This window comes from Hyperolius riggenbachi, chromosome 2 (genome assembly GCF_040937935.1).
Source record: "Hyperolius riggenbachi isolate aHypRig1 chromosome 2, aHypRig1.pri, whole genome shotgun sequence".
NCBI classification, from domain to species: domain Eukaryota; kingdom Metazoa; phylum Chordata; class Amphibia; order Anura; family Hyperoliidae; genus Hyperolius; species Hyperolius riggenbachi.
In genome coordinates this window covers 474,888,075-474,914,624 of record NC_090647.1, presented here as the reverse complement: position 1 = coordinate 474,914,624, position 26,550 = coordinate 474,888,075, and the positions used below count along the sequence as shown (strand labels likewise).

The 26,550-nt window shown below is 45.0% G+C and overlaps 1 protein-coding gene across 1 annotated transcript; it reads left to right on the top strand.

Moving 5' to 3' along the window:
* Nucleotides 1-7,919: 7,919 nt before the first annotated feature.
* Nucleotides 7,920-18,999, top strand: TMEM97 (transmembrane protein 97). Its single transcript, XM_068270245.1, has 3 exons — nt 7,920-8,087; nt 11,084-11,228; nt 16,184-18,999. The coding sequence occupies exons 1-3, from the start codon at nt 7,968-7,970 to the stop codon at nt 16,432-16,434; spliced, it is 516 nt and encodes a 171-aa protein (XP_068126346.1). The 5' UTR covers nt 7,920-7,967; the 3' UTR covers nt 16,435-18,999.
* The last annotated feature ends 7,551 nt before the right edge of the window (nt 19,000-26,550 follow it).

Sequence of the window (26,550 nt, the reverse complement as noted above, 5' to 3'; positions counted from 1 at the left end):
GGAATGTAAATAAAAGAATGTTATCACCTCTTCAGATGCGGCCAAAAGCTTTCCACTAAAGCAGTGTTCCCCAACCCTGTCCTCAAGGCCCACCAACAGTGCATATTTTGTGGAAATCCACAGAGGTAGTTACCGTATATATTCGCAAGCAAGCCGACCCCCAAACTTTTACCCGAAAAAACAGGAAAAAATGATTGACCCTCATATAAGCCAGGGGTAGGAAATGCTGGCCGCGTGATCCCCCCAGTGTGTCCCAGTATAGCTAGCATAGTGCCCAGTATGGGTAGGTAGTGCCTCAGTATAGCTAGTAAAGTGCCCGGTATAGCTAGTATAGTGCCCAGTATAGCTAGTAAAGTGCTCAGTATAGCTAGTATAGTGCGCCAGTATAGTTCCCCAGTATAGCTAGTATAGTGCCCAGTATAGATAGGTAGTGCTCAGTATAGCTAGTAAAGTGCCCAGTATAGCTAGTAAAGTGCCCCAGTATAGCGCCCCATTATAGCTAGTATAGTGCCCCGTATAGCTAGTATAGTGCCCCATTATAGCTAGTATAGTGCCCCGTATAGCTAGTATAGTGCCCCAGTATAGCTAGTATAGTGCCCCATTATAGCTAGTATAGTGCCCCGTATAGCTAGTATAGTGCCCCGTATAGCTAGTATAGTGCCCCATATAGCTAGTATAGTGCCCCATTATAGCTAGTATAGTGCCCCATTATAGCTAGTATAGTGCCCCATATAGCTAGTATAGTCCCCCATTATAGCTAGTATAGTGCCCCATTATAGCTAGTATAGTGCTCAGTATAGGTAGTGCCCAGTATGTGTAGGTGGACCCCAAGAACACCCCCCCCCCCCCCCCGCTGCAATTAGCTTACCCGGCGGCTTCCTCTATTCCCCTCTTCGTGCAGGCGTGTAAATAATTCACAGCAGCTCGCCCCATGGCGGCTGCTGTGTGATGAGGGAGGAAGCAGGAGGGCGGCTTCCTGTAGCGGCGATGTGTATCGCCGTTACTATGGGAACCGCTCTCCCTACAGCTTCCTCCCTCGCCGTGGGGCGAGCTGCTGTGAATTATTTACATGCCTGCACGAAGACGGGAATAGAGGAAGCCGCCGGGTAAGCTAACTGCAGCGGGGGGGGGGGGGGGGGAGACCACGGACCAAATCACTCGCAAGCAAGCCGACCCCCCAACTTTTGGCACACTAATTACCTCACCTGTGCATGTTTGTGGTTTTCTGCAAAACATGTACTGTTGGTAGGCCTTAAGGACAGCGTTGAGGAACTCTGCACTAAAGAACAAAGTGTCGTGTTTAACTGTTTGGATGCTGTTCTGCTACAATTTGTTTTTGTTGTGGTAGTAGATTTTATGCTGTAAGTAAACTTTTAGATCAAAGAAGAAATGCTGAGTTTCATACCACTTTAAAGTACTTTATTGATTTGTATTTGACTGGCACATGCCCTGTGCAGGCCTTAGGGTGGCACACAATATTAATTTTGATGTACTCTGAAACCACATATAAACTGAGTATCATCAGAAAGAGGGCAAACAAGTCACATTTCCTGTAGCTTGTTCTAAATAAGTCTGTTCAATAAAAGGTTCTGTCAGAGAATGTGTCACATTCCTTACTTGATACATTTAAGTAAACACAAGATAACATTGTTTAACATTCCATGCGCAGCTCTGCTGGCAGGGAAGCTTCTAAAGCCTGTGTTTAACCCTTTGAATGATGTTCTAGTAAAAAAAAAAAAATGCTGGTTGTATATAATATGCTGTGAATAATCTATTAGAGCAAAGAGGAAATTCTGGATTATATTCCGCTTTAAAGGGGTTCTTTCGCGAATGAGGAAAAAAAATAAAAAGTGGTTAATGCATAAACTATTAACCTCCTGGGCGATAATCCCGAGCTGAGCTCGGGGTATGTCGCGCAGGAGGATTTCTCAGGCCCTGGTGGGCCGATTTGCATAATTTTTTTTTGTTACACGCAGCTAGCACTTTGCTAGCTGCGTGTAACTTCCGATCGCCGCAGATCCGCCGTGCCGCGCAGCCCCCTCCCCCCCCAGACCCCTTGCGCAGCCTGGCCAATCAGTGCCAGGCAGCGCTGAGGGGTGGATCGGGACTCCCTCTGACGTCCATGACGTAGTGACGGCATCCCGCCCCGTCGCCATGGCGACCGGGGAAGCCTAGCAGGAAATCCCATTCTGAACGGGATTTCCTGCTTACTCTGATCGCCAAAGGCGATCGGAGTGGGTGGGGGGATGCCGCTGCGCAGCGGCTATCATGTAGCGAGCCCAGGGCTCGCTACATGATTTAAAAAATAAAAAAAAAATTTAAAAAAAGTGCTGCGCTCCCTCCTGGGCGATGTAATTGTATCGCCCAGAGGGTTAAACATCCTTCTAAAATAGTGTAAAAAGATTTTTTTAAAAATGAATGGTTTCATCAATACAACATGTAATGTAAACAGTGACGGATGACAGACTGGGAGGCTAATCCATTTGTTAGGGGTGGGGTTTTTTTGCTTTCATTTCACAACCATAACACCTGCCTATCTAGTTTTCACTGGTATAATCTACTTCTGGCAGGAATTGCCACTATAGCTGTAACAGCTGAGCTCCTCAGCAGGGGTGTAGCAATAGGGGGTGCAGAGGTAGCCACCACATCAGGGCCCTGAAGGGCCCTCCCTCAACTACAGTATTAGCTCTTTATTGGTCCTGTGCTCATAATAATCAGTTCTATACAGGTCCTTCTCAAAAAATTTGCATATTGTGATAAAGTTCATTATTTTCTGTAATGTACTGATAAACATTAGACTTTCATATATTTTAGATTCATTACACACAACTGAAGTAGTTCAAGCCTTTTATTGTTTTAATATTGATGATTTTGGCATATAGCTCATGAAAACCCAAAATTACGATCTCAAAAAATTAGCATATTTTATCCGACCAATAAAAGAAAAGTGTTTTTAAAACAAAAAAAGTCAACCTTCAAATAATTATGTTCAGTTATGCACTCAATACTTGGTCAGGAATCCTTTTGCAGAAATGACTGCTTCAATGCGGCGTGGCATGGAGGCAATCAGCCTGTGGCACTGCTCAGGTGTTATGGAGGCCCAGGATGCTTCGATAGCGGCCTTAAGCTCATCCAGAGTGTTGGGTCTTGCGTCTCTCAACTTTCTCTTCACAATATCCCACAGATTCTCTATGGGGTTCAGGTCAGGAGAGTTGGCAGGCCAATTGAGCACAGTAATACCATGGTCAGTAAACCATTTACCAGTGGTTTTGGCACTGTGAGCAGGTGCCAGGTCATGCTGAAAAATGAAATCTTCATCTCCATAAAGCTTTTCAGCAGATGGAAGCTGACATGGCACCCCAGACCATCACTGACTGTGGGTATTTGACACTGGACTTCAGGCATTTTGGCATTTCCCTCTCCCCAGTCTTCCTCCAGACTCTGGCACCTTGATTTCCGCATGACATGCAAAAGTTACTGAACAACAATCTAGTGCTGCTTCTCTGTAGCCCAGGTCAAGCGCTTCTGCCGCTGTTTTTGGTTCAAAAGTGGCTTGACCTGGGGAATGCGGCACCTGTAGCCCATTTCCTGCACACGCCTGTACACGGTGGCTCTGTATGTTTCTACTCCAGACTCAGTCCACTGCTTCCGCTGGTCCCCCATGGGCTGGAATCAGTCCTTCTCCACAATCTTCCTCCGGGTCTGGTCACCTCTTCTCGTTGTGCAGCATTTTCTGCCACACTTTTTCCTTCCCACTGAGGTGCCTTGATACAGCACTCTGGGAACAGCCTATTAGTTCAGAAATTTCTTTCTGCGTCAATGATGGCCTTCTGGACAGCAGTCAGGTCGGCAGTCTTACCCATGATTGCAGTTTTGAGAAATGAAATAGGCTGGGAGTTTTTAAAAGCCTCAGGAATCTTTTGCAGGTGTTTAGAGTTCATTAGTTGATTCAGATGATTAGGTTAATAGCTCGTTTAGAGAACCTTTTCATGATATGCTAATTTTTTTAGATAAAAATTGTGGGTTTTCATGAGCTGTATGCCAAAACCATCAATATTAAAACAATAAAAGGCTTGAACTACTTCAGTTGTGTGTATTTGAATCTAAAATATATGAAAGTCTAATCAGTACATTACAGAAAATAATGAACTTTATCACAATATGCTAATTTTTTTAGAAGGACCTGTAGGTACGTTGAATAGTGGTAATCACTAACAAACAGTTCCCCATCCCCTTCTTGCTCCTCTGACACTGTGGTTGTCCTTGGCAAGTTTTGGTGCACCATATCAATTGTTATTTATAGAGTGCTTGGGGGGCCCCATTGTAAAACTTGCATCAGGGCCCACAGCTCCTTAGCTAGCCACTGCTCCTCAGCATGTGTTTACATTATTGCTAGGCAACCAGACAGTCTGTGCAGAGAGTTGTTTGTGCAAAGAGTCATAAGCTGCTGGGAGAATCAGCCAGAATCAGTCCCATCTACACCATATGATTCTTTGTCAGATTCGATTAAATTTGATTAATTCAATTCAAATTGAATCGAATCATGAATCGGACATGTCAGATTGAATCAAATCGAATCAATGAATCAAATCAAATTGAATCAAATCTGACAAAGAATCATATGGTGTAGATGGGACTGATTCTGGCTGATTCTCCCAGCAGCTTATGACTCTTTGCACACTGTCTGGTTACCTAGCAATAATGTAAACACATGCTGAGGAGCTCAGCAGAGCTCAGCTGTTACAGCTATAACAGCAATTCCTGCCAGAAGTGGATTATACCACTGAAAACTAGGTAGGCAGGAGTTATGGTTGTGAAATTAAAGTAAAAAAAAAAAAACACCCTTAACAAATGGATTAGCCTCCCAGTCTGTCATCCATCACTTATATTACATGTTGTATTGATGAAACCATTCATTTTTTTAATAACTTTTCACACTATTTTAGAAGGATGTTTTATTATTACTATTATTATTTAGTATTTATATAGCGCCGACATCTTACGCAGCGCTGTACAGTATATATATATATATATATATATATATATATATATATATATATATGGTCTTGTCACTAACTGTCCCTCAAAGGAGCTCACAATCTAATCCCTACCATTGTCATATGTCTATGTATCTATTATGTAGTTCAAGTACTGTAGTCTAGGGCCAATTTTAGGGGGGATCCAATTAACTTATCTGTATGTTTTTGGGATGTGGGAGGAAACCGGAGTGCCCGGAGAAAACCCACACAGACATGGGGAGAACATACAAACTCCTTGCAGATAGTGTAGTGCCCTGGCTGGGATTTGAACCGGGGACCCAGCGCTGCAAGGCGAGCGGCGCTAACCACTATGCCACCATGCTGCCCATTTTAAATGATGTTTAACCATTTCTGCCACCCGGACGTGATCCTCGCGTCCGGGCGGCTGCTCTGCTGCAGTGCAACGCTTTGGCGCGCTCCCCGTGCCCCGGTGCTGTCCCACGGTAGCCCTGGGATCAGACAGTGAATGGGAACATGGCTCCCGATCACCGATCCATGTCCCCAGCAGATAAACCGAAGCGCTCTAACTAAAGGCTTCAGTATTTTTGCAAAAAAAATTTTTACCCGTCCCCCTTGTGCTTCCGGTTAGCGTGAAGCACAAGGAGAGAAAAAAAACCTCAAGGTGGCCAAATAGTAAAAACTACATCTACATATTTTTTACATTACAATTTACACATATAAGAACATTAAAAATTAACTGTATTTCCCACACCAAAATATTACCCAAATAAAATTTTTAATGGAAAAAAAAAATTACAATAAAAAATAAAAAAAAAACATAGTTACCTAAGGGTCTGAACTTTTTAAATATGCATTTGAAGGGGGTATACTATGAACATTTTTTAAATTATAAACTTGTATATAGTGATGGATGCAAAACGGAAAAAAATGCACCTTTATTTCCAAATAAAATATTGGCGCCATACATTGTGATAGGGACAAAATTTAAATGGTGTCATAACTGAGACAAATGGGCAAATAAAATGCATAGGTTTTAATTATGGTAGCATGGATTATTTTAAAGGTATAATGGATGAAAACTGAGAAATAATGAATTTTTTTCCATTTTTTTTTCTTATTAATCCTGTTAAAATGCTTTTATAAAAAAATAATTCTTAGCAAAATGTACCACCCAAAGAAAGCCTAATTAGTGGCGGAAAAAACAAAATATAGATCAATAAATTGTGTTTAGTGATAAAGTTATTAGCGAATGAATGGGAGGTGAAAATTACTCTGATGTATAAGGTGAAAAATCCCCGCAGGCTTAAAGAGACTCTGTAACTTGAAAAAGATCCCCTGGGGGGTACTCACCTCGGGTGGGGGAAGCCTCCGGATCCTAATGAGGCTTCCCACGCCGTCCTGCGTCCCACGGGGGTCTCGTTGCAGCCCTTTGAACAGCCGACGACAGGCTCGACTGTAATTTCAATATTTACCTTTGCTGGCTCCAGCGGGGGCGCTGTGGCTGCATTCGGCTCGGAAATAGACGGAAATACCCGATCTCCGTCGGGTCCGCTCTACTACGCAGGCGCCGGAGACTTGCGCCTGCGCAGTAGAGCGGACCCGACGGCGATCGGGTATTTCCGCCTACTTCGGAGCCGACAGCCATCAGAGCGCCTGCGCAGGAGCCAGGAAGGTAAATATTACGTCACGGCTGTACGAAGGGCTACAGCGAGACCCCCGAGGGACGCAGGACGGCGTGGGAAGCCTCATTAGGATCCTGAGGCTTCCCTCACCCGAGGTGAGTACCCCCCAGGGGACGTTTTACCGTTACAGTTCCTCTTTAAAGAGACTTTGAAGCGAGAATAAATCTCGCTTCAGAGCTCATAGTTAGCAGGGGCATGTGTGCCCCTGCTAAACAGGGGTCCCTTCACCCCCAAACCCACCCCCGCAATAGTTGGTCGCTCCTGGAGGCAGGGCTAACGGCTGCAGCCCTGCCTCCAGTCGCGTCTATCAGCGGCGCATCGCCGCCTCTCCCCCGCCCCTCTCAGTGAAGGAAGACTGAGAGGGGCGGGGGAGAGGCGGAGATATGCGCTGACAGATGCGCGTGGGGCAGGGCTGTGGCGGTTAGCCCTGCCCTAACCAGGAAGCGCTCCCCCGCTGCACCGAGGGGATTTAGGGGTGAAGGGACCCCCGTTTAGCGGCGCGATAGCGGCGGTTTAGCAGGGGCACACATGCCTCTGCTAACTATGATGTCTGAAGCGAGATTTATTCTCGCTTCAGACTCTCTTTAAATGGTTAATAGTTTACGCATAAACCACTTTTTATTTTTTTTCTCATTTACGAAAGAACCCCTTTAAATATTAATGATTTTCGCGACAGAGATCCTTTAAATGTGCTACAATGTTTCAGATCACCAGTATTGTATATCACTAGCACACCCCTCCAGGGGCGTAGCAATAGGGGGTTCAGCGGTAGCGACCGCATCGGGGCCCTTGGGCCAGAGGGGCCCCGAAGAGCCCTCCCTCAACTACAGTATTAGCTCTCTATTGGTCCTGTGCTCATAATAATCACTTCTATATATACTTTGAATAGTGGTAAACATTAAAAAGCTCTTCCCCATCCCCTTCTTACACAGTCTGACACTGTAGTTGCCATTTTCAGATTTTGGTGCGCCGTATCAATTGTTATGTATAGAGTGCCTGGGGGGCCCCATTGTAAAACTTGCATCGGGGCCCACAGCTCCTTAGCTACGCCACTGCACCCCTCCCTCCCTCCCTCATATCCCATAGGGGATATGAAGCTCAGCGGACAGGTAACAGCTCAGGTTTGACGCTGAACAGAGAGGTCACGTGACTGTAGATATGGCAGAGCTGTGGCGTGATTGGCTGCCCTGAGCTGGAGGCGGGGTTGTAGTATCTGGTGTGAGTTACGCTGAATCGCATTGTGGCCAGTCAGTGCAGACTCAGAGCGCTGTGCTTGTAGAGTGACATGGCTTCTGTGGTGCGGCTGCTGGAATGGCTCTTCTTCTGCTACTTCTTCTCCCACATCCCCATCACCCTGATGGTGGATCTGCAGGGCATCCTCCCCTCCAGCTGGTACCCGCAGCAGGTCGGTATAGAGAGCAGCTGCCTCCGTCACACAGCAGAGTAGCGAGAACACGGCGGCCAATCAGCGCTCGCTTTCTGAAAGGACAGAGGAGAATGGGCACGAGAGAACGTTTGTGATTGGTTGCTGTGGGGTGTTTGCTTTCCCTGGTACGCTTGGCTTGTACAATGGCCCAGTAATGGTGCTTTTTACAGAGACTTGTCACAGTGCACTATAGGGGCTTATTCACATTGCAAAATAGAAAGCACCTATAAGAACATATGCAGCTTATGCACTATTACATGTGGCTCTGTGTGCATCAATGCATAGTTGTGTGACTTGTATGTGTTTTTGGAAATGACATTCAGGTGGTAAATAAAATGGAAGTGCTAATTCAGGCTTATGTGCAGGGGCGTAGCAATAGGGGGTGCAGAGGTAGCAACCGCATCGGGGCCCTTGGGCCAAAGGGGCCCCGAAGGGCCCTCCCTCAATTACAGTATTAGCTCTCTTTTGGTCCAGTGATCATAATAATTACTTCTATAGATACTTTGAATAATGGTAATCATAAACCACCTTCTCCCCATCCCCTTCTTGCACCTCTGCCACTGTAGTTGCCATTGGCAGGTTTTGGTGCGCCGTATCAATTGTTATGTATAGAGTGCTTGGGGGGCCCCAATGTAAAACTTGCATCGGGGCCTGCAGCTCCTTAGCTACGCCACTGCTTATGTGCATGATCAATAGCCTTCCAGTGGTATGGGGCCCATTGCAACAATGTATACAGTGGTATGTTCATAAACTGTTAGAGCTCGTTCAGACTATACGCGCTGCCGTGCGCATATTGGCAGCGCGCATAGTGTGCGACACGCACGAACGGTTGAAGGGCATAGACAGCCCTTTTACTGTTCCCATCATATGCGCTGCGCAGCAGTGCGATGCGCTATCGCACTGCTGCATGCATTTTCGGGAATCGCAGCGCAGATTCCATTCACTGTAGCGAATGGGATCTGCAGCGCATAGTAGCGCATATGGCATGCGATCGTACGCTTAGCGTTCCGATCGTACAGCAATCTGCGCTGAATGATGTGAATGAGGCCTAAATGTACAGGTAGTCCCCAATTATCAAATGAGATAAGAAGAGTAGGTTCATTCTTAACCTGAATCTGTTTGTAAGTTGGAACGCCTCCCCTTGTGCCTCACTGTGCTTTCTTGTGTCCCCATGAGCTGCATTCGTGTCCCGCCTGGCATACATATGATTCAGCCGTGTTTCATTTGGGTGCAAAGAGACACTGCAAGACTGCTCTCTCTGCGCTAGGTAATCTCGGGGAATGTGATAAATATACCCCCCCATTACCTGATTTGTCTCTTGGCCACGTATTTCTTGGCCTGGCTATTGCTGGGGCTCAAATTGCTCAGTTAGCATTAAAGTCTATGGGGCGCCGGAAACCGAAATAACGTGACTCGTCCCCCCATGCCTCCTTCCGCCCCCTAGCATAGCGCAGCTGGAAGATCCTGCCCATTTCTATCCATTGTTCTGTATTAAGCCTAAGGCCACATACACACATCAGACCATAGTCTTTGGAAAATTAAAGATCACAGACCAATCTTACCACCCTTCATGTAGTATGAGAGCCATACTCTACACAGTCTTTTCTATGGAGCTGAACTCCCCATCAGAAAAAAATCTTTGCAAGATGCTGCACACACAGATGCTGTACAGACACAAAAGATCAGTATCTGCAAAAGATCTGTTCCTGCCAAAAATCCATTCCTGCAAATTGCAATGATAGTCTATGAGATCTGCAGATCATCATACACACATGATTTAACTGACATTCATCTGCAGATCAGATCCACCAGGATGGATGTTCAGATCTGCAGATGATTGCTTGATCTGCAGATGAATGTCAGTTAAATCATGTGTGTATGATGATCTGCAGATCTCATAGACTATCATTGCAATTTGCAGGAATGGATTTTTGGCAGGAACAGATCTTTTGCAGATACTGATCTTTTGTGTCTGTACAGCATCTGTGTGTGCAGCATCATGCAAAGATTTCTGTCTGATGTGGAGTTCAGCTCCATAGAAAAGACTGTGTAGAGTATGGCTCTCATACTACATGAAGGGTGGTAAGATTGGTCTGTGATCTTTCATTTTCCAAAGACTATAGTCTGATGTGTGTATGAGCCTTAACACCAAGCTCAGATCTAAAAATACAATCTGATAACTTACTAAGCAAAGTAATAGTTTTTATTGTACAAGACAAGATTTTTAGCAGCATAAGTCACATTTTACACAAAAAATATGTAACATCTGAGCTCTCTGATTACGAAAGATATTGAAAAATAAATTTTTGGTCTGTACCTGAAGATGAACTTTAAAAGACAACTGAAGTAAGAGGTATACGGAGGCTGCCCTATTTATTTTCTTTTAAACAATACCAGTTGCCTGGCAGCCCTGCTGATCTATTTGACTGCAGTAGTGTCTAAATCACACCAGAAACAAGCATGCAGCTAATCTTTGTCAGATCTAACAATAATGTCAGCAACACCTGATCTGCTGCAGGCTTGTTCAGGGTCTATGGCTTATTAGAGACAGAGGATCAGCAGGATAGCCAGGCAATTGGCATTTCTTAAAAGGGAATAAATATGGCAACCTCCATATCCCTTTCCTTACAGTCACCCTGAATTGAGAGGGTTATGGAAGCTGCTATGTATATTTCCTTTTAACAAATGTAATTGCCTGGCTGTCTTGTTGATCCTCTGCCTCCAATACTGTAAGCTATAGATCCAGAACGAGCATGCAGATCAGGTGGTCTTGCTGGTTTAACCACATGCTTGTGCCCAGTGTGTGATTCAAATACTACTGAAGCCAGAAAGATCATCAGGACTGCCAGGCAACTGGTATTGTTTAAAAGGAAATATGGCTGCCTCCATATCCCTCTCACTACAGGATCAGCGAGAGCGTTTGGAGAAAAGTGCTATAAAAGTATATAATTATTTATCTGAATGCTTCTTTGCAGTTGCTGGATTTGATGAAATGGTACACAGTCAGTTTTAAGGATCACCTTATGGCGGATCCTCCTCCCTGGTTCCAGAGCTTTGTGTACTGTGAAGCCATATTGCAGCTGCCTTTCTTCCCCGTGGCCTCCTATGCTTTCTTTAAAGGTTAGTATGGATTGAAATGTTTGTTATCATTAAAGCTTTGTTCACAGTGGAGCGTTGCGACTTTATGGAGGCATCTTAATGAAGAAAGTCGCACTGCATTGGTAAATCTATGCAATGATCAGAGTACATGCGGTGCCTTGAGGTATTACAGTAGCCCAGTGTGTTATCGTATGACTTGGGGTTGCAGAGCCAGTGAAGCATAGTTTGTAATAACTGTATGCTTCCTGCTGTATGCAGCCTGAAGGTCGCATTACCTGTGGTGCAACATTTTCCTTCAAGTGAGTTGCATTTCTGGTTTTATAGGGAATGCAATGCAGCTTCCACTGTGCATCTAGCCTAAAGGTGCATACACACATGCGACTATAGTCGTTTGAACCGATCGTTCCCTGATCATTTCAAACGACGATCGTTTAAAAAAAAAAGCCGCAAACAACCATTAAGTCTAACGACGGACGAGCTAAATTGTTAAAAACGAACGATCTAGCTTGGCGGATTTTTTCCAACAACGATAGTTTGCAAAAGTAGTACATCGTTGGAAAACGGTCATTCGTACTAGGCTTAACATGCGCATTTTGCTATTTCTCCATGGAACTTTTAATTTTTTGCGCAAGCGCAATAAGTGCTTTACGGGATGTAACGTTCATTCTAACGATCAGATCGTTACACACCTTTTAAAAGCTAACTTTACTTAGGTCATTCTTTCGTCAATTAACCACTTGCCGACCGCACACTCATAACGTGCGTCGGCAAAGTGGCAGCTGCAGGACCAGCGACGCAGTACTGCGTCGCCAGCTGCAGCCTAATTAATCAGGAAGCAGCCGCTCGTACGAGCGGCTGCTTCCTGTCAAATCACGGCGGGGGGCTCCGTGAATAGCCTGCGGGCCGCCGATGGCGGCTCGCAGGCTAGATGTAAACACAAGCGGAAATAATCCGCTTTGTTTACATTTGTACGGCGCTGCTGCGCAGCAGCGCCGTAAGGCAGATCGGCGATCCCCGGCCAATCAGCGGCCGGGGATCGCCGCCATGTGACAGACCACATCCTGTCACTGGCTGCACAGGACGGATAGCGTCCTGTGCAGCCCGGAACACCAGGGGGAGGCAGCAGGTAGGAGAGGGAGGGGGAATTTCGCCGCGGAGGGGGGCTTTGAGGTGCCCCCCCCCCGCCACCCACAGCAGGCAGGAGAGATCAGACCCCCCCAGCACATCATCCCCATAGGGGGGAAAAAAGGGGGGCAATCTGATCTCCCTGCCTGCACCCTGATCTGTGCTGGGGGCTGCAGAGCCCACCCAGCACAGATCAATCAAACCAGCGCTGGTCCTTAAGGGGGGGTAAAGGGTGGGTCATCAAGTGGTTAAAAGTTCGTTTGTCGTTCACAACGAACGATCGTTGTCGTATGTGTGTACGTTGCTTAAAGAGACTCCGCAACAAAAATTGCATCCTGTTTTTTATCATCCTACAAGTTCCAAAAGCTATTCTAATGTGTTCTGGCTTACTGCAGCACGTTCTACTATCACCATCTCTGTAATAAATCAACTTATCTCTCTCTTGTCAGACTTGTCAGCCTGTGTCTGGAAGGCTGCCAAGTTCTTCAGTGTTGTGGTTCTGCTATGAACTCCCCCTTCCAGGCCCCTCTATGCACACTGCCTGTGTGTTATTTAGATTAGAGCAACTTCTCTCTTCTCTCTTATCTTTTACAAGCTGGATAAATCGTCCTCTGAGCTGGCTGGGCTTTCGCATATTGAAGAATTACAGACAAGGGCAAAGCTGTTTGCAGGAAGAAAAGAGCAGCCTGAAACTTCAGTGCATGAGAGATGCAGGGGGAAAGAAACACACAAATGATCTCTTGAGATTCAAAAGGAAGGCTGTATACAGCCTGCTTGTGTATGGATGTATGTTCTATGTGTGGACATAATGTACATCAACCTACTTCCTGTTTTGGTGGCCATTTTGTTTGTTTATAAACAAACTTTTCAAAACTGTTTTTAACCACTTTTAATGCGGCGGGGAGCGGCGAAATTGTGACAGAGGGTAATAGGAGATGTCCCCTAACGCACTGGTATGTTTACTTTTGTGTGATTTTTTAACAATACAGATTCTCTTTAAGATCTGTTTACACCTAAAACCACAAAACGCCAGCAATTACCGCTAGCGTATAACAGGCTGTTATTATTTTTGTCAATGTTACACCTCTGCAATACTACATTATTGAAACATATCCTTCCTTTACAGAAGGGATCTCACTTTAATCTGTGGAAAATGTCAGCAGTTTTTTCTGCAGATGATTTTTGTTTTTAGTGTAGCTTTTCTGCACAAATCACTAGGCAGTCAGCTGACTGTCCTCAATGGGAATCACATGGGGTGTGCGAAAAATAGTGCATCCAGCAACCTATTTCCCCGCCTTTGAGATCTGCACTAATGTAACCAGCACAGAAGTCGGGGAACTAGCATTGTTTATTAGATAATAAGAATGGAGGCCTCCGGATCGCCTCACTTCCCTTTAAAAGATCCTTTAGGTATTGATACAGTAAGGCTGGGTCCACACAAATCTGTACATGTCCAGTCCTAGTCCTGTACTGTCAGTTTTACCTGACTGGACTGGAAATGTACACCTTTTGGGTGTGAACACAGCCAGAAGGCCTTGTTCACATTATAAATCGCCAGTGCTATCACAAGCGCGGAGCGATTTTGAACACGATTTTCTAAGCACTTTCAGAGCGATTTGCGCTTAGAAAAGCGCTTTTGTGTAGCAATGTTTCTTTCACTTCCTGACGTCAGTCAGGAAGTGAACTCTTTGCCAGGGGTGCAGCTAAGGTTTTGGTGGCCCCAAGCAGTCAATAACTTGAGGCCCCCATCCACAGAAAAAAAATGGATAGCCACACCTCAGTGGAAAAATGGGCATGGCCAAAATGGGTGTGGCTAGTATTTAGTGGGTGGAGCCAAATACTAGCAGTTTCTAGGCTAAATTGCTCCCAGGGCGAGGCGTAAAATGTGCCCCCATCGTGGAGACAGGTATAGGTGCCCACAGTATAGGTAGCCAGCTATAGGTCCCACCCCAGTATAGGTAGCCCATATAGTTGCACCAGTATAGGTTAGATAGGTAGGTACATCCAATATAGGTAGCCAGTATATTTGCCCCAGTATAGGTTAGATAGGTATATGCCCCCACTATAGATTAGATAGGTATATGCCCCCAGTATAGGTTACATAGGTATATGTCCCCAGTATAGGTTACATAGGTATAGGTTACATAGGTATATGTCCCCAGTATAGGTTACATAGGTATATGTCCCCAGTATAGGTTACATAGGTATATGCCCCCAGTATAGGTTACATAGGTATATGCCCTCAGTATAGGTTAGATAGGTATATGCCCTCAGTATAGGTTAGATAGGTATATGCCCTCAGTATAGGTTAGATAGGTATATGCCCTCAGTATAGGTTAGATAGGTATATGCCCTCAGTATAGGTTAGATAGGTATATGCCCTCAGTATAGGTTAGCTAGGTATATGCCCTCAATATAGGTTAGATAGGTAGATCCCTACACCCCCCCCCCCCCCCCCCCGGTCACCCTATAGCCAGGAGGATGTGCGCAGCGACAGGGAGTTTCCACTTACCTGCCTGGATCCTGCACACAGCTTCAATCTTCAGCCTCTCCCGGCGCGCATTGCATCGGTAAGAGCTCATCCAGTGATGACATGCTGTTACGTCATCACAGGGGGTGCTGTTACCATAGCGACAGACGCCGAGACAGGAAGTAGATAGAAGCTGGCAGGATCGAGGAAAATAAGTGGGAAGTTCTCTCTCACCGCTGCTCCGCCTGGTGCCCGCACGCCCACCGCCCGCAGCAGCAGAGCGAGGCCCCCCGCAGTGTGAGGCCTTGGCTTGCTTGTATGCTGGCGGCACCCCTGCTCTTTGCCCTGATAATGAATAAATACAATGTATTTATTCATTAAAAGCGCTCTGGAAATCGCTTTTCAAGCGCTTAGCGATTTCCCTATCCTCTCTACTGAATCGCGAACGCTGTGAAAATGGTGCAGGAGCTGCATTCACAATTGGATAGAAAGCTCATCACTTATGTGAGAACACTCATATAAGCTTACATTGCACAAGCGCTTTTAAGGTGATTTTTAAAATCACAAACACTTTATAAATTTGCGAAAACGCTCTTAGTGTGAACAAGCCCTTAGTCAATAGAACAGTTTACATTGACGCGAATTTCCCGACGCGAAGCGACATGATGCATAGAGGGTGAAATTATAGATAGCATGCTGCTGATTTCCGCAACACGCATCCGAGTCTCCATTGCCACTAACATGAAGCTGCCTACATTGCATTCCAGTTGTTCTGACGACAACTAAAAGTACCTGCGGGGGGATGCGAGGCGATGCGGCGATCGCCTCACATCCCAAATGCCAGTGAAAAAGGGCCCTTAAAGGAATTATCAGGCATTATTAGTCAAAATAATAGCTACTTACCCGGGGCTTCGTCCAGCCCCAAGCATCTCCCTCGCCGCAGCTCTGCCCGCAGCCGTTCGCCTCCTCTCCCTCCCGGTCCGTGGTGATGGCGTCCGGCTGACCTGGAGGTCAGCCTGTACCGCGCACGCGTTTTTTAGGTCAGCACCAGTGAAACTTCACACGCAAGCGCACAGATTTTCAAAGGTTTTGTGCTGAAATCAACTGAAAATCTGTGTAGTGTGGAGGGATTCAAGCAGGTAGTGGGCAATTTTCCAAGAGTGAATTGTAAACCCTTATCACGAGCGTCTTCCCCATATCACTGATGTACGATAGGGCAGGAATGCTTTGTATCTGTTGCTGCTGTAGCAATGTGAAGGTTTACAGCAGGATGCTGTGATCTTTGTACCTTGTCCTCTATAACTAACGATCCTTGACTGTCAAGGCTAAATTGATACGTGTAAGTTGATATATTCTCTTTATTTGCTTGTATTGCATTCAGGTGGTTGCCGGTGGATCCGAATTCCCGCCATTGTCTATTCCAGCCATGTTGCTACCACAGTAGTGGCCATCCTGGCGCAGATTCTTTACGGCGACTTCCCGAAAACCAGCCAGATAGACTCACCAACTGAGCAAGACCGCCTCGCACTACTAGCTGTATACGCCCCCTACCTGGTGGTCCCAGTGCTGATCCTGCTCACCATGCTGTTCAGCCCACAGTACTGCAAGGAAGAGAAGCGGAAGAGGAAATAGATACACGAGGAATTCATGTGTCCTTTTTTAATCGAATTGTTGTCTTCAACAACCTCCTCTATTTTTCTTTTTAAGTGCCCACTGCTGGTTGAGCAGCCTTCAAAATCCCCCTTTACTGGAGATCACTGAAATCTTTTAGCCTAATAAGACTGTCATCGGCAGTTCCATCATCTCACACAATGGAATGATTAGGCTTTCTTGGATGACACAATTTTTTGGGACTAACTATGATAAAATCATCATGATCTCTTCTAGCTCTGGGGCCTTGGTTACCAAGGAAACTGGTAGCCCTGGTATGAGTCGTAAACAGTCTGATTTAAATGCAATTAAGAAAAAAGATTCCAGGCATCAGATGAGTTGCAGCTCACTCACTTTATTGCATTCCTCTGAGGAAGCAAGCAAGGCTTGCGAAACGGCTCTCAGGCCCCCTGCACACCATGTATGTGTCTGTTTTTGTCTGGGGATGCAATAACGTGGTGAGCTGCTACTCATCTGGTTCCCAGAATCCTTTTCCTTAATTGCACGTATTGTACGGTTTGTGTTGTTTGTAGGCACAGCAAGTCACCGACCTAACCCCCATAGGCTGTCCAAGTATCATCTAGTGCCAATCTTTCCTTCTCTTCTATTACGGTGATCGATTATAGGCTGATATAAATACTGATTCACTACACTTCTCTTTTATGGAACCTGTGTCAGTTTATATAAACTGGCAACTGAAGGCAGCATTATGTGATGGAGAAAGATCATGTTAGGTTACAGTTACAGTGCTGCTTTGTAACACCGCTTACCGCACTGCAATGCACCACCTATGGAATGTTCACAGAGCAGCGAATGGGATGCGGTATAATGGAGTCTGGCATCAAAACGTTACTGCAAAATGCGCACGTTAAAGAGACTAACAACATTTTTAGCCTTATTTCTGCTCTTCCATCCTATAAATTCCTGTTCTAATGTGGTCTGTCTCACTGCTGCCTTTCCTAGTTGCACAGTGGCTGTATTATCTCTGTTATATAATCTTCTTTCCTCTGACGGCTTTGTCGGACTCAGGCAGGATTCTGCTGCTCTGCTGTGATAGGATAGAAGCTATACACACCCTCTCCACGCCCCCTGCAGGCTCTGTGTGAGTCACAGAGAGCTTCTCTCAGCCTATCATAAGCTTTTAGCAGCCATGTCTTTTTGTTTGTAAACACTGCCTAAAACTGGCAATTACAAGCCAGGATTGCAGCAGGGAGTGGCAGAAACAGCACAGAGGGGCACAGGATAATATAATGAATATAATGTTATGCTTTTTATTGTAAGAATTTCGGAGTACAGATTTTATTTAACAGTGACAGCGAAGCACACGTTTTCAGTGATTTGTATGCTTCGCTGTGCCCAATGCAACATGCGGAAAACCTTAGTTCCTGCTGTTAGAGGGAACACACACGGGTCAAATCAATTTCTGGCATGTCTGATCTGCTCCCGATTGAAAACGGGTTTTAATTTTCAGATCAGTACTGCGCAACATTGATCCCATTCTCAATCAGCAGCAGATCGGGCATGCAGGAAATTATCGATTCAACCCCCTTAAAGTGAACTTGAGATGAAAATAAAGAAGCAATTTATACCTGGGGCTTCCTCCAGCCCAGTCGGGTTTAGTACTCATGCGCGGCTCAGGTGCATTAATGCTCCCGGCCGTGGTAGAGCAACGGGAGTATGCGTGGCCATATTGCGCCTGCACTGACCGGATTACAGGGAGCCGTTGCGGAGCATTCAGGAGGCGGAAGAGGACGGGGAGGGAGCGATCAGCCTGAAGTGGGCTGAAGGAAGCACCAGGTATATATAAATTTCTTCTTTCCTTTGATCTCAGGTACACTTTAACTACGTTAGGTAGCACAAGCATTGCCAGGGTAATGCACATTACACCAACTATGCTCGCGTTACCTAGGTAACAGGTTGCACTGCTTGCGCAATGTGCTACACTGCAGTGTAATGGTAAAATTGCCATGTGCTCCCTGTGCACAATTTCACCAATGTTTTTTTGTTAATCAAGCCCAGTGGTCTTCATACTAAGGCCCGCGGGCCAAATGTGGCCCCCTGAGGCTTTAACAGTCCCCCCACACAAAATGTATTATAGATGTGGTCAGCTACATCTTTAAATATTGGTGGTCCGCATATAGAATAAAGCCAGAAAGTAATCATTCACTGGTTTCCAATCAAATTCCACATCAGGTGACACAGTTGTCCAATTGGGCTGCAGGTTGTCACCTGGGTATGCTTCACTGTCTGGCCCGAAAAGACGTCTAAAGCATCTTATGTATACTCCGGCCCCCCAGCAGTCTGAAGTATGTTGACCCAAAACATTTGGGGACCCCTGATCTAGCCCATTGTCTTGAACTAGTTCTGGTCTCTACCATAAATGTCATTCCTGCCAAGATTTAGCTTTTAGAAATCTAAACCATTTTTATTTCTAATGAAATTGACACTTGCCAATGTTTTATTATGGTTGTAAAGTGTTCCTAATTTCCCTTTTAATCATCATCACATCTTTCTTTTAATTTACTAAATAAATTTATTTTTCAAGTATCTGTAAACCTCATCATTTGAAGAGTCACAATTGAACATTCTGGTTGTCAAAAGGGAAATCCAAACGCTCTGAAAACACTCATCAATGTACTCACTGGTGCAGGATCTGGTGAGCTAAACCATATTGAACAGCAAGGAAGAGATCCGCAGACTTCAAGTGACTTTATAAAAGCCGGTTATCTTTATTGCAAAAAAATCCACACATAAGACCAGGACATCCACAGGGTCATCGTTTGATTCTGTGGCTGTCCTTGTCTTATGTGTGGATTCTTTGAAATGCAGTCTCCCCAAACTTGTGCTCCGTTTAGCAGAATGGATCCCTTGGACCAAGCAATCTAAACTGATCCTGTTGATTAACATAGGATTCAGGCCGTTTAGTTCTGCTAAACAGTCCATTTTTATGCCAGTGTGAACAAGACCTAAAGCACACCTGGAATGTGAGCAATAAGGAGGCTGAAATGTTAACAGTACTTCCCTTTCATTAATCAAATTGCCTATCTGACCTTCTGCCTCTAATACATTTAGCCGTAGACCCTGGACAAGCATGCAGATCAGATGACTATGTATGGTCCATGAGGTGCCAATATTTCCCACCAGGTAAAAAAAAAGTTGGACATTTAGGAACCTATTTTAGAAGAAAAAAGTCCACATTTTTTTGTGGGCACTATTTTTAGGCAAATTTTTTTTCTTCCATGTTACAAACCCCTTTAGGGTCTTCACACACTGGCCTCGATTCATCATTGTCTTTGAGATAACTTTTTCCAGTTTGTTAAATTACCGAATTCGAAGTTTATCGATTTCTAGTTGTATTCATCAAGCTTTTTCTGCATTCGGTGTGAATTCGGTAACCATTCGGTAACGTGTCGATATTTCCATTTTACAGCGGTAATTTAACACAAGGCCATACGATTCCCGTGGAATTGTGGGTAAAAGGCAGTCCTTTGAACACCACATAGCAACATTCCGAATAGGGCTTAACACCTGGACCAGGTGTCTGGAAGTGGCTTGGGATAATCCCACCATTTCACCAGCTGCGGCTTGATAGGAGCCTTTTCTGAAAAAATATAGTGCAGCTAGCAAATTAGTTAACCCTGGAACTGCCTGTGTTCTCTTACAAGATGATTCAGGAGAAATGCAGATGTCCTGTTATAGCAAATAAATCTATTCTCTTACAAATTTATATGGTTCTAGACCTTATTCTTGCTCTTCTGCGCCTTTGAATCACTCTCAGCTAATACATAACCACTTCAAACAGCTCCATCTTCTCTGTCAGCAATGATCTGACAGGAATAACGACAGAGCAGTGAAGGAGATAACTAATCCTAAATGCAATGCTAAACCACGCCCACTTTCATTTTCATGAATTGCACTTGCACGCATCACTAACGAATGATTACCGAATGCTCGCTAACAGCTGTAGATAAATTTGATGAATCCTGAAATCAACTTAACGAATTCGGTATTTTACCAAACTGTCGTTAACCAATTCGATAAGTCTTGATGAATCGAGGCCTCTGTGTTCGTTGAGTTACATTGCAACGTGATACAATGAACATTCCTATGGTGCCTTCTCATTGATTGTGGTGGGTTCCGGTAGCGTATACTACATACTATCATTGTACTGTATGCTTCACTGTATGGCCGCGCCACACATCTCACATGCAGTGGGGCTTTTTGGCACTATTACTGCAACATGCACAGTGTGAAAGGACCCTTAAAGCTCACTGCAACCGATTTAGGGCTGGAACCCACTACAAAACGCTATCGCTAATTGCAATCGCTAGTGTTTTGTATGAGCGGTTTGTAAGCTATTTCATGAGCTTTTTCAGGTAGCGATTTTAAAAAGTGTAATCAATTTGCCAGCGGTTGTGCAGCGATTAGAAGTTTAAATTCTGATTGGTAATTTTAATTTTGTTACAGCATGCAGTAATGTAAAAACGCTAGCAAAATCGCTCTGTGTAGGTTTTGACAAGCGATTATGCCATCGTTTATATATTTGCAGAAATGCTAATCCCTAAAGATGCTGCATGTCCTGCGTTTGCGATTTTGGTAATCCCAATCGCTCCAGTGGAATTTGGCCCATCTATTAATATTAGCTGAACGTTTAGGGAAATCACTAGCGGTTCAAAGTCGATCTAGTGGGTTCCAGCCCCTTTTCCGCATACATTTGAAATTGACTTGGGCGCAGGATACAGCCGGTATATGGCTGATCCTGCTGCTGCACAAGTCCCGGCTGTGTACTATTCCCCCTCCTGGCCACCATGGATGGTGGGGAACGATATAATTCGGCTTCCAGCTATTGCGGGAGGCTGAATTATTGTGTTTTAAAACATCAGCTCCGTCTTCTGACAGCGCCGATGTTACTCACTGAGGGAATATATAAATGTAATTCCTATTATAGTCTATGGTGGCGCCGGCTGCACCCAAATCTTCCTGCGCTGAAAAGCACTGCTCTGCCTTTTCCTATGAACAGCTGATTGCAGTTAATTCCCCACCTTTCAGCTGCTCCCGGTCACCGGCCGTATTGGTGGACAGGCAGCACCTCCCCATTGGATTTGCACCTGAGGCCGTGACACACGTGACCAAACGCTACCATTCGGCTGCATGTAATTGCAGCTGAATGGCGCTTGTGGCTGGTAGCCGGGGAGGCTGAATTCTCAGACAAACAAGCAGTTCAGCCGTGGAAGAGTTGTATTTTACAGAAAATGTGCCAGTGCCATATAAATACATGTAAATGACATACACTCCCTGTACTACAGGAGTATATAAAATAGAAGCATTTCTGTGCAAGTGTTTTGCCAGTTTTTACGCACCAGGAGTTGAAATAAAAAAACCAGTTGGCACACAGCTCGATTCCCTGTCATGCATCTTTCAAACATCACAGATTTGTTGTGGACGTGTTTCCATAGTTCTCCTACATAACATCAAATGTTGACAGTAACAAAGCAAAACATGTATTAGAAACACTTTTTCTATCATCAGTATTCTGATATGATAAAAATTGGGACACCTTTTAGCTGAAACATATTTGGGTAAAAGGCACACCTTGATACACCTGAACGTGAAGCATTCAAGTACAACTATAGTCACTCCGCGATGCAACTTTTCGGCAACATTGTATTGAGATTGTGACGTAACCTACTGTGTGAAAGGACTCTAATTGCAATGCTGAAAATCTCCAGTCAGATTTTTACCAGGTGATTGGCGAACAGTTTAAAGAAAGATGAACTGAAGCGTACGAGAGATAACGGTGCTGGAGACTTGGGCGCAGGATACAGCCGGTATATGGCTAATCCTGCTGCTGCACAAAGTCCCGGGCGTATTAAATACTATTCCCCCTCCAGGCCGCCATGGATAGTGGGGAATTAAATAATTCGGCTTCCAGCTATTGCTGGAAGCCGAATTATCATGTTTTAAAAGTAACTTCAGCTCCGTCTTCTGACGGTGCTGAAGTTACTCCCTGTGCGCTGCTATAGCCGTAGTTCCTACTATGGCCTATGGTGGCGCTGGCTGTGCCCAAATCTCCTGCGCTGGTTTCAGCGTGTTCGGAACTGAAGGCTGCCATTCTGCTTGTTACCCCACTGTTATGATGATTTGCTGCCCTAAGATATAATTAGCTTTTTACCTAGAATAAAGGCTCATACACACATCAGACCATAGTCTTTGGAAAATGAAAGATCACAGACCAATTTTACCCCCTTCCATGTAGTATGAGAGCCATACTCTACACAGTCTATTCTATGGAGCTGATCTCCCCATCAGATAAAAATCTTTGCAAGATGCTGCACACAAACATGCTGCACACATGCAACAGATCAGTATCTGCAAAAGATCAGTCCCTGCAAAATGCATTCATAGTCTATGAGATCTGCAGATCCTCATACACACCTTGTTTAAAAGGTGCATACACACATCAGACCATAGTCTTTGGAAAATGAAAGATCACAGACCAATCTTACCACCCTTCATGTAGTACGAGAGCCATACTCTACACAGTCTTTTCTATGGAGCTGAACTCCCCATCAGAAAAAAATCTTTGCAAGATGCTGCACACAAAGATGCTGTACAGACACAAAAGATCAGTATCTGCAAAAGATCTGTTCCTGCCAAAAATCCATTCCTGCAAATTGCAATGATAGTCTATGAGATCTGCAGATCATCATACACACATGATTTAACTGACATTCATCTGCAGATCAGATCCACCAGGATGGATTTTCAGATCTGCAGATGATTGCTTGATCTGCAGATGAATGTCAGTTAAATCATGTGTGTATGATGATCTGCAGATCTCATAGACTATCATTGCAATTTGCAGGAATGGATTTTTGGCAGGGACTGATCTTTTGCAGATACTGATCTTTTGTGTCTGTACAGCATCTGTGTGTTCAGCATCATGCAAAGATTTTTTTCCTGATGGGGAGTTCAGCTCCATAGAAAAGACTGTGTAGAGTATGGCTCTCATACTACATGAAGGGTGGTAAGATTGGTCTGTGATCTTTCATTTTCCAAAGACTATAGTCTGATGTGTGTATGCACCTTTACTGACATTTATCTGCAGATCAGATCCACCAGGATGGATCTGCAGATGATTGTCCGTTAAACAAGGTGTGTATGAGGATCTGCAGATATAGACTATGAATGCATTTTGCAGGGACTGATCTTTTGCAGATTCTGATCTGTTGAATGTGTGCAGCATCTTGCAAAGATTTCTGTCTGATGGGGAGTTCAGCTCCATAGAATAGACTGTGTAGAGTATGGCTCTCATACTACATGGAAGGGGGTAAAATTGGTCTGTGATCTTTCCTTTTTTTAAAAGACTATGGTCTGATGTGTGTATGTGGCCTAATGCTTCATACACACTTGAGATAAGTCTTTGGAAAAGGCAAGATCAGACAAATTTTACCCCCTTCCATGTAGTATGAGAGCATACTCTACACAGTCTACTCTATTGAGTTGCACTCCCCATCAGATAAAGTCTTTGCAAGATGCTGCACACAAAGATGCCCGTACACACTCAAAAGATCTTTATCTGCAAAAGATCTGTTCCTGCAAAAGATCCGTTTGCAGGAACAGATCTTTTGCAGATAAAGATCTTTTGAGTGTGTACGGGCATCTTTGTGTGCAGCATCCTGCAAAGATTTTATCTGATAGGGAGTGCAGCTGTGATCTTGCCTTTTCCAAAGACTTTTATCTCAAGTGTGTATGAAGCATTAGTGTGAAGAGCAGGTGTTCTGACATCATGCATGTTCCAGGGCAAACGATCAATAAGTACTGAAGTGAAACCAGCAGCTTTATGGCCATGCAAGTAACATTTAAAAAAAAAAAAACAGCAGGTCAGCAATGGCAGCCTTTTTGTTACTCCTCATTGCAAATTTTAATTTCAACAGATGTGGAAGAGACATGGAAGTCATGTGACATTGTTGAACGACTCCACACTGTTAAGGGGCCCATACACCTAAGGATTTTCCCGCCGATATACAGCCGTTTCGATCACAGTGATCGAAACGGCTGTGAAATCGCCGCACACACCGCTGACAGAACGATCGCTTTCTGTCCGAAATCGATCGTTCCCGTCAACCCATCCGTGCGGAAGATTTTTCTCAGTCGCCGGCGGGTCGGGAGTGCGTCGTTAGCGGCGTTCGAATGCCCGACGACCGATGCAATACAGCGGGTAATACATTACCTGCTCCAGCCGGCGCGAGTCCCCTGGTCTTCTTCTCCGCTTCGGGCTACACAGAACTTCCTGTCCCGGCAGGAAGTTTAAACAGTAGAGCACCCTCTACTGTTTAAACTTCCCCTGGAAAGGAAGTTCAATAGCCGGAGCGGAGAAGAAGAAGACAGCGGTGACAGGAGACTCGCGCCGGCCAGAGCAGGTAATGTATGCGGAGGGGGGGGGGGGGGGTGCGGCAGCAGCAGCTCCACAGAATGTGATCGGTTTCAGGCTGAAATCGATTCACAATCTGTTTGCAGTAAAGGTGGCCATACGATCCCTCTCTGATCAGATTCGATCAGAGAGGGATCTATCTGTTGGTCAGATCTGGTGGCAAATCGACCAGTGTATGGCCACCATCAGTTGTGGCAGGTGAGCTAGGTTCACTCACTAGATTAACATCTCGGCTTAGGAGGCTGATAAGGCCCAGCGGCTGATATACAGCTCTCAAGTCTAGTGTGAAACAGTGCTTATGCCTGGTACACCATGCAATTTCCCGCCAGATTAATGGGTCAAATCCATTATTTCCGACAGGTCCGATCTGATTTCCATTTTTCTGATCGATTTTGTATGGAAGTATCCGAAAACCGATCAGAAAAGCTATCGGAAATCAGACCGGACCTGGTGGAAATAATCGATTCAACCCATCTGTCTGACAGGAAATTGCATGGTGTGTACCAGGCATTAGTCTGCAACAGAAACCTGCGTTATTTTTCTGGTGCAGTTCCTGTGTTGTACATATGGCTGCATCTCTTACATACCGGTTCCCCGAAAATAAGACAGTCATATTAATTTTTGCTCCAAAAGATGGGCTAGGGCTTATTTTCAAGGGATGTCTTATATTTCTATCAGGAAGTGTCTCTCAGCAAAAGATTTCCTGTTCCTTTGTACTGCGCTGTTCCTGGATTTGAAGGTATGCTCTGTACTGATCAGGCACCTGCCCTGTTATCCCTGCACACAGCTGAGAACCTTGTTGCGTGTTGGGATAGCAGGACTGGTGCCTGTTCAGCACTGCACTGTACTGTTGTGTCCCCACTGGCTGGCCGCCCTTTCTCCTGTGCACTGTTCAGGCACCTGCCCTGTTATCCCTGCACACAGCTGAGAACCTTGTTGCGTGTTGGGATAGCAGGACTGGTGCCTGATCAGCACTGCACTGTACTGTTGTGTCCCCACTGGCTGGCCGCCCCTTCCTCCTGTACAATGTACTGATCAGGCACCTGCCCTGTCATCCCTGCACACAGCTGATAACCTTGTTGCGTGTTGGGATGGCAGGACTGGTGCCTGAGCTGCACTGTACCGGTGTGTCCCCGCTTGCTGGCTTCCTCTTCCTCCTCAACTTCCGCTAGGGCTCATTTTCGGGGTAGGGCTTATATTTCAAGCATGCTCAAAATTCAAACTAGGGCTAATTTTCAGGGTAGATCTTATTTTCAGGGAAAGAGGATAGACACCGTGTTGGCTTGTAATTACACCTCAGGATGATAAGTAATGAGATGCTAATTTTTCTGACTTTGTGTAAACTGTTGCAACTTGTATGCATCTTAAAGGACAACTGAAGTGAGAGGAATATGGAGGCTGCCATATTAATTTACTTTTAAGCAATACCAGTTGCCTGGCAGTCCTGCTGATCGTCTGCATCTCATGCTGGGAATACACCATGATTTTTTTTTCCCGCAGATAGATGGTTCGATAGATAATTTCCAACAGGTCCAATCTGATTTTGATTACTTTTCTGAACAATTTTTGATAGAAGTGAACAGAAATCGATCTAAAAAAATCAATCGGACAGTAAATCTGACGAAAAAAAACTTGTGTATTCCCAGCATAATGCTTTTTAGCCA

Bases quoted from the DNA above. Each gene is read 5' to 3' on its own strand.
- TMEM97 (XM_068270245.1), top strand. From the start codon at position 7,968: ATGGCTTCTGTGGTGCGGCTGCTGGAATGGCTCTTCTTCTGCTACTTC. The intron at 8,088-11,083 runs GTCGGTATAGAG...GCTTCTTTGCAG, and splicing joins CCAGCTGGTACCCGCAGCAG to TTGCTGGATTTGATGAAATG. The intron at 11,229-16,183 runs GTTAGTATGGAT...TATTGCATTCAG, and splicing joins CTCCTATGCTTTCTTTAAAG to GTGGTTGCCGGTGGATCCGA.